The sequence below is a fragment of the Berghia stephanieae genome, chromosome 7 (assembly GCF_034508935.2).
Source record: "Berghia stephanieae isolate SIO BIC M18660-M18661 chromosome 7, UCSD_Bste_1.3, whole genome shotgun sequence".
Lineage (NCBI taxonomy): Eukaryota > Metazoa > Mollusca > Gastropoda > Nudibranchia > Aeolidiidae > Berghia > Berghia stephanieae.
In genome coordinates this window covers 44,382,041-44,390,974 of record NC_088366.1, presented here as the reverse complement: position 1 = coordinate 44,390,974, position 8,934 = coordinate 44,382,041, and the positions used below count along the sequence as shown (strand labels likewise).

General features: G+C 37.7%; 2 protein-coding genes across 2 annotated transcripts in view; both read right to left on the bottom strand.

Moving 5' to 3' along the window:
- Positions 1-8,934, bottom strand: part of LOC144977331 (neuroguidin-like) — a 197,343-nt gene that overhangs the window by 47,822 nt on the left and 140,587 nt on the right. The window lies entirely within an intron of this gene.
- The window catches only part of LOC144977326 (heat shock protein 70 B2-like), a 4,287-nt gene continuing 1,097 nt past the window's right edge, over positions 5,745-8,934 (bottom strand). The window contains exon 2 of the mRNA XM_078922405.1: positions 5,745-7,879. Within this exon, the coding sequence (XP_078778531.1) occupies positions 5,975-7,879 (1,905 nt within the window). The 3' untranslated portion in view covers positions 5,745-5,974. The remainder of the gene's footprint in view (positions 7,880-8,934) is intronic.

Genomic DNA, 8,934 nt, shown 5'->3' with positions numbered 1-8,934 from the left:
AAACGGGAAACCCAAAACATACACATCATTTGTCTTCATTAATTAAATTTAAGCTTAGCTTCCATTCCATTTGACTATTTTTATTTGTTTTAACTGGTTTAGGGCGAGAGAACATTGTTGACCCTGGCCTGGTGGATTCTTCATAGTTTCCTCTTCTATCCCGAATACCATTTATTGCCCTTTCCATGTTCCTTTATGTCTAACTAGATTGAGACTATTTGGTTTCACCTGGGCCCTGCCGGGTGTCCTTTGCTGATATGGAGATAGTTGGTCTGATTTATCTTTTTTTTCTCTTAAATCAACACTTTACATGTATATTTTACATATTGATATGTAATTTGAGAGTTCACTTTTTGGCGGGATCCTATGATGATTTGTAGATGGGGCTTTTAGGTTCCTGGGAGGGGTTTTCTGACTCTGACATCCCAAAATGGGCAGGGAGGCACTTTCTGTGCCGTCTCTATCCCACTATATGTTTTCGAACATGCTTTCTGTCTTTGTCTTGAAATGAGATTATTGCTTTTGTCCTGGCCCTGGCTGGGGGGGAGGGAAAGTCAAAGGTATAGTTAGTATTTTGGAAGATGATATTTTTTTCCTTGTAAATCATTTCTCTGTTATGCAACTCCGAAAATAGATAAAGGGGGATAGAAGACACAGCAAGGGACCGCCTGCCCTCCATAGGCTGTCAAAAGACCCCACCCAGGAATGAAGAGAGAGATCCGTCCAAAGCTCATCAACCAATTGCCCGAAGAGGCAAAGTATTCGCAAAGTGTTGAAAGGAACACTGCATAGTTCTTCAAATCTGGCTCTTGTGATCTTGTGTAAAAGTTTGCACCTTCAAACAGATCATCTCAATGAAAGTCCCAGTGCTGTTGGACAGAACTCTCTTCTAAGCACATTTAGGGTGCCTTTCCTGTACTTCTTTTTAAAGACATTTAGGGTCATTGTTTTTTTTTTTTGTTGTTTGTTTTTAAGGGTTTTATGGCGCTTACAACATTTAGGTCATATCAGTGCCAGTAAAAAGGGAAAAATGCTTGAAAAACACCTAAGACAAAGGGGAATTAAGGAACAGGTGTAGATTCCAAGAGCACACAATCAGTGTACCTCTTAGTTTGAGATCACTAAATGTCTCATCCTGAAATAAGCACAGGTCCCCTCTAAGAGGAACACACTCAAATGTTTTCTAACCATAATACGTTTTAATGTTTGTTTTTAAGGGTTTTATGGAGCTTGCAACACATTTATGTCATATCAGCGCCAGTAAAAAGGAAGAAAATGGGAGAGCAAAAAGTTCTGTAATTACAATTAAAATATCCAGAAAAAGGAAGACAAAAGGGAATGAGTTTAAATAGGAAACAGATGTAGATTCCAAGAGCACACAATCAGCTTCATGTAGTCTGAGATCATCTAATATGCCTCATCTTGACACAAGCCCAGGTCCCCACTAAAAGGAACACACTCAAACCCAAATGTTTATATAAAATATATATATATATATGTGTGTGTGTGTGTGTGAAACAAAAATTATAGTGCACATCAGAGAGATGGTTTACAAGACAAAATATATCTTCCAAAACCCTAACTATACATTTGACTGTTTCCTCCCGGCAAAGGTTTCCGGCCAGGGCCAGGACAAAACCAAGTAATCTCTTTCCAAGACAAAGACAGAAAGCATGTTGAAAAACATATGTAGGGGGATAGAAGACACAGGAAGTACCTCCCTGCCCACTGTGGGAGGTCCGGAACCCCACTCAGAAACCATGATATATATGTAAATAAAACAAAAAAATAACAGTGCATAACAGAGAGATGATTTACACGACAAAAATATATCATCTCCTATTACTCTAGCAATACATTTGACTGCTTCCCTCCCAGCCAGGATACCCGGCCACGGCCAGGACAAAACCAAGTAATCTCATTCCAAGACAAAGACAGAAAGCATGTTGGAAAATGTATAGAGGGATAGAAGACAGTGTGGGCCTCCCTGCCTCTATGGGAGGTCAGGAATCCCACCAAGCAAGAGATTATCATCAAGGTGCATAACAATGGTTATGATTATTCAGTTGCCATATAATGCATTGTTTTTAGAGCTAAGAACTTTGTTTTTAATGGTTTTAAGGAGCTTGCAACACATTAAGGTCATATCAGCGCCAGTAAAAAGGAAGAAAATGGGATAGTAAAAAGTTCTAGAATTTCAATTAAAGCACCTAAGAAAAGGGAAGACAAAGGGGAATTGGTTCAAATAGGAAACAGATGTAGATTCCAAGAGCACACTATCAAAGTATGAGATCACCTTAAAGTCTCACCCAGACACAAGCACAGGTCTCTACTAAGAAGAGGAATACACTCAAATGTTTACAAATCATATCTCATATGTATACAAAACATAATACAGTGCGTAACAGAGAGATGATTTACAAGGAAAAAAATATCATATCCAAAACCCTAACTATACATTTGACTGTTTCCTCCCAGCCAGGATATCCGGCCACGGCCAGGACAAAACCAAGTAATCTCATTCCAAGACAAAGGCAGAAAGCATGTTGGAAAATATATAGGGGGATAGAAGACAGTGCCTCCCTGCCCACTATGGAAGGTCAGGAATCCCACCAAGCAAGAGATTATCATCAAGGTGCATAACAATGGTTACGATTATTTAGTTGCCATATAATAATGCATTGTTTTTAGACCTAAGAACAATTAAACAAGTAGACAAATGAGTAATTGGACAATCTTAGATAATTTTCTAACAACTTTATTTACAAAAAGTAGGTAGCAAAATACAATAAAAAATTTTAAAAAATCTTAAACATCTCATAAGCAACAAGTTGAATAATAAATATACATGAACATTGCATTACCAAATGATTAGTATAACAAGAATTCCATTTTCCTTTTTATGAATTAATAGCGGATTATCAAATTCTTGTCCAATTATTCCCTCCAATCTTATGATCAGGGGCGGTTGGTCACATTGTATTTAAGGCGGCACAAATCCGAAATACAGAATCAAATTTTATTGGTCTAGTTAATTTAACTAAATTTGACCTACTTTGTATGAGTGTGTGTGTGTGTGTGTGTATGTGTGTGTGGAGGGGGGTATTGCAATTGTTTGTCTTTATGTGTGCATATGTTTGCATATGTGCGTGTATGTATATGTGTGTGTGTGTGTGTGTGTTAGAATATTAACGAGACGTACTCACAAAAGAGCATCAATTATCTTGGACAAAACTTGTCTGTTAACTTTCACCTGTTCATTATAACGACTCACAGACGCAGCATGTCCTGTTTCCAACTGATTTCCTATATCTACAACGTTGAAAAGTTTATATTTAACAGTATCTGTGACATGGCTGTTTGATTCAGAATGTTTCTTCAGTGCCTGAGAGATGTGCGCAATATCACTGAATCCTCCTGGTGTCCGTTACAGCATACATCACCAAAAAATCAAGCAATAAAAACAATGAAGCGTTTTACGGCTTTCACTGGCAGTAAGCCATTCAACAGTTTTAAAATAATCATTATTAAATCAGCGCTGTCTCCTCGGTGTGTTAGAAACTAAATTAAAATTCACTGGTTTGTGTGGACCTAAATCTTTTACCATTATTTTCTCCTGAGGGGATAAGTGTCGGAATAATTAGAAAATCAACATGATTCATGATTGGTTACAAATTACAGAAATAACTTTTAAAAATAAAATGATTCAAGAAATCTTTCCAAAGATAAAAACAGGTAGGTATCATAAACAATGACAACAGCGATAAGACCTTTTCTCTGAATACTAACGGTATGACACACAACTTTAGAATAATTGAATTTAAAAATCCACATTAAATTCCAAACGCAAAGCACTTGTTAACTTCACACACAATCAGCGACATCTTTATAATTATACTATTACTATTATTAGACAATGCACACAATACAAGTTGAGTAGGGAGTGTGCGGGGATGAAGGACTCCGTGGGGTCAGGGATTTTTATTTATAGTACCATGGGGCTCTTCTCGGTGCAGACTTTGTTTACTGTTCTTTTTGATATTTAATATATATTTAAGCAAAACCAACAATGATAAAATATATATTTATTGCCATTCTCTTCCTCCGTATATCTTAGTGAAGCAAAGCCTCTTCTTTCAGTGATAAAACTGATATGGTTTTAATTTATCCCAAGTAGGACCTCAGGGCGTGCATCGCTAGATTGGCCGTCTTGGCCTAATTATTTTAGCAGTGAAAGACAATAGTTAGTTGGGGAGGGAGGGTGGAGGGAGATTGGGGAGTGGTAACTAACTTTCTTCAAAGTACAAAAAAAACAAACTTCCCCACCACACCACACCCTCCGCTCATTGTCACCCCGCGCAGGCATCGGGGGGAAGATGAAACGTGTCGATTTGACGCCACCTTCGCGGAGCGACGCACGAGTCATCAAATAATAAATTCAAAACAAAAAGCAGTATGAGCTAAATTTTTAATTTTATCAAAATTTTAAAATTGAAGTTTTTTGTTTGGTTGACATGCTAATCTACGGAAAATATAGGGCGGCACAAAACAACTTCGCTCTATTGACCGACCGCCAGTGCTTATGATCATTAAAAAAACAAAACAGAGACAGGTGATCGTGATCCTGTAACTGTGGACAATGAAATGAATAATCTTATAAAATGGGGACAAGAAAAAAGATCTCGAACTATTTGAATTTAAAGTTAATTTGACAAAAATTTACTGTAATTATTGTTCGCTACTGTGCCTATGCATCCTTCTCTGAATGATAAATTCATAACAACGTACGAATTCAATTCATACTCTCACATATTTTTAACGTTTTATATTCCACAATAGATGCCTTACATGGTTGACTTAATCTATTACACATTGTATTTTATTTTATTTTTTTTTTGTTTGTTGCTTTAGGTCTCTTCCAACACAATTGAGGTTATATGAGAGACCGCTGAAACAAAAAAACAAGCAATCTAACAAAAATAGTGCAAATGTAAATCAAAATCATAACCTAAAGATATCATAAGCTAAATTATAAATAACCAAGAACAAACAGGCAGAAGATTTACAGAAAAAAAAATATCCCCTGTCAAAAATACAATCACAAACCAAAGAAGCAGGATAGGCTAGTAAAGAGAAGAAGAAACGACATCACTATCGGATCGTACACCCATGCGAACATCATAGGTATACGATTCAAGGGTGATGCTCCCATCCAACCACCCGCACATTGTATTTTAAATTGTTATTTATGACATAAAATCAAATCTCTATTTTGAAAATTAATACACTTTTACTTTTAACAAAAGAATGAAATGTAAGAACAAACTTTGCGTCTCCGTGAAGTTATTATTGAACAACAAAACATGGAAATATAAAATATGAGGTAAAGTATGTAATGGATGGAATGATAACAATATGCATCATTGACTAGAATAACAAATAAATGTTAAAAGAATTTCAAAGAAGAAAAAGATAACAAGCGTTGATATTATTTTTCAACGATATGAAATGCTTAAGTTTAGAAGTAGCAAACACATTAGGTAGCAAACAAATTGCAATTTATAACTAAGCTTAAAAACTCAGCAGTAAATAAGAAAATTGTTTTGTAATAATATCTTTTTTAAAATGAACAACCAATGAAAGCATTTTGAGTAAACAAAGCAAGTGTTAAGATCTAATAATTTGAACTCTCTCTCTCTCTCTCTCTCTCTCTCTCTCTCTCTCTCTCTCTCTCTCTCTCTCTCTCTCTCTCTCTCTCTCTCTCTCTCTCTTTTTTTTTTTTTTCTATATCTCTCTACTCTCTCTCTCTCTCTCTTTTTTCTATATCTCTCTATCCATCTACCTATCTATTGCTTACTTCATCACTCCACCCAATCTAAGTCAGTATCATTCACTCACTCAATCTCCTGTTTCAAGCACTATCTATTACATTTCATACATTTGTTTACACACAGACATACACTGGTCAAAGAATTTAGTCAACCTCCTCAACATTTGGCCCGCCATGACCTTGAGATGAAGTGCCATTTTGCTGTCCTTGACCATGTGAATGCAACTTTGTCATGATAGGTGTTGTGATACTTTGTAGGTCTTTTAAGTGACTTTCAAATTCTTCCTTTTCTGCCAGAGAATTTCCATCAAGCCACTTCAATTCTTTGTCACATGCAGACCGTGCCTGGTCAATTTCTTCAGATGATAGTTTGTCCAGGGCTGATTCCAGGGCTTGTTTGACACTGTAGATGTAACTTTCAAGATTGTACCTGGCAGAAACTCTTTCCTTCTGTCTCTCATCTTCCTCTTTAAATTTCTCTGCATCAGAAACCATTCTATCTATCTCTGCCTGAGACAAACGTCCTTTATCATTTTTTATGGTGATTTTGTTGGTATTTCCTGAGGCTTTATCCTTGGCGCTGACATTTAGGATTCCATTGGCATCAATGTCGAATGTTACATCAATCTGTGGGACACCTCGAGGAGCTGGAGGAATTCCACTCAATTCAAATTTCCCAAGGCTATTATTGTCCTTAGTCATAGTTCTCTCTCCTTCATAAACCTGAATGCTGACACCTGGCTGATTGTCAGAATAAGTTGTAAATGTGTTGGAAGCTTTAGTTGGGATGGTAGTGCCTCGTTTGATGAGAGTGGTCATGACACCTCCTGCTGTCTCAATACCCAAGGAGAGGGGAGCCACGTCTACCAGTAGAACGTCTTTAATGGTGTCACTTTGGTCACCCGTAAGAATTGCAGCCTGAACTGCAGCCCCGTAAGCCACAGCTTCATCTGGGTTGATGGATTTGTTCAATTCTTTACCACCAAAAAAGTCTGAAAGTAGTTTTTGGATTTTAGGGATTCTTGTTGATCCTCCCACAAGGACAACCTCATTGATTTTAGATTTGTCTAGCTTTGCATCTCGAAGAGCCGTCTCCACAGGTTCCAGTGTTGAACGGAACAGGTCCCCGCATAGTTCTTCAAATCTGGCTCTTGTGATCTTGGTGTAATAGTCTACACCTTCAAAAAGAGCATCTATCTCAATGGAAGCCTCAGTACTGTTGGACAGAGTTCTCTTCGCACGTTCACAAGCTGTTCGGAGACGTCTCATAGCTCTTGCATTGTTTGCCATATCTTTTTTATATTTTCTTTTGAACTCCTCAGTAAAGTGTTTTACCAGTCTGTTATCAAAATCCTCTCCTCCCAAGTGAGTGTCTCCTGAAGTTGCCTTTACTTCAAACATGGAGCCTTCATCAATAGTGAGAATGCTGACATCAAAGGTACCTCCTCCCAAATCGAATATGAGAACATTCTTTTCTCCTTTCATACCTTTGTCCAATCCGTAAGCCAGAGCAGCAGCAGTGGGTTCATTGATGATTCTTAAAACGTTGAGACCAGCAATGGCCCCGGCATCTTTAGTAGCTTGTCTCTGTGAGTCATTGAAGTATGCAGGGACAGTGATCACAGCATCTTTCACAGCCTGACCCAAATATCCCTCAGCAGTTTCCTTCATTTTCGTTAAAACCATGGAACTTAACTCCTCTGGAGCAAATACCTTGTCTTCACCTTTATATTCTGCTTTGATCTTTGGCTTTCCACCATCCTGAACTACTCTGAATGGCCAGTGCTTCATATCACCTTGCACACTAGAGTCAGTGAATTTCCTGCCAATGAGTCGTTTGGCATCAAAGATGGTGTTGGCTGGGTTGAGGGCTGCCTGGTTCTTGGCTGCATCTCCCACTAATCTCTCAGAGTCAGTGAATGCAATATAGCTGGGCGTTGTCCTATTTCCCTGGTCATTGGCAATGATCTCCACTTTGCCATGCTGAAACACACCTACACACGAGTAGGTCGTGCCAAGGTCAATTCCAACAGCAGGGGATTTAGTCATCTGAAGAGAAAGGAAAAGAGAGAGAGAAAAAAAAGTAATTTACTGAAGCAGGAATCAAAGGTCAGTCAAATATAACTGGCAGTCCTCAAAAGTCCCTTTGCTAACTTCTTATTTTCAGATGTCATGTCGTCCACAACATGCATTTAAATTTTCATGACATAACATTCTTTTTTCTTTTAAAAATGTGAGCTTTAATATGGTGCAATGTCTACAATATGAGCTAAAGGCACTTTACAAGGGCTCCAAAGCTAATTACACTAAATATGTAAGTTGAGGCGAGCAAACGGCAAGGAACAATTATACCCATTTTTTTAGGAGCAACTCCGCATTGACTGGGTACTCATTTTACACTTGAGTATGGAAAGTACTTGTGAGCAAAGAGCCTCTTACTTTGCAACACCCACAGAAGGATTCAAATATCAAACCTACAGGTTGCAAGCCGATTATCATACCAACATATATGTGCCATGAAGCACAATCTGTTACCCTTTGTGAAATAACAACATGTAGTTGGTGCAGTGGACCATTCAAATGCACAACTTAAACGTCAAGCTAGAGTGGATGTGGGCATTAATAAAATGATTGACAATTATGGAGATTCGTATTTTCTAGTCTTATAATTGTCTCTTAGGTACAGTACTCCACTGTCAAAGCACCTGATAATATGGAACGATGGATATTGCAAGATGATGATGATGTGAAAAAGATGTACAATGGATAACTTGCAGGTGGTGGAATAAAACAAAGTGTTGTTTGTTTGTTTTTCCGAAGGCGTGTCAACGTGGGAAAATAAAAATCAGCGGTGCAAAACGAAGCACTGAGCAAACTATGACAATCCACTACACAAATGTGATTTAGGAATATAATGGGAGACTAAGATTAGCAAAATAAAAATGCACGAACAGATGTATGAATATATTTATATCATATTTTTTACAATTTGATTCAATAGTCTGATGTCACGTCGCCCAAACAACGGCGGCCATCGTGGTTCTAAACAAAGAAAATCGGTACTTTTATTCTTCATGCTGGTTAGAACTTTTCATTTGTCTCGT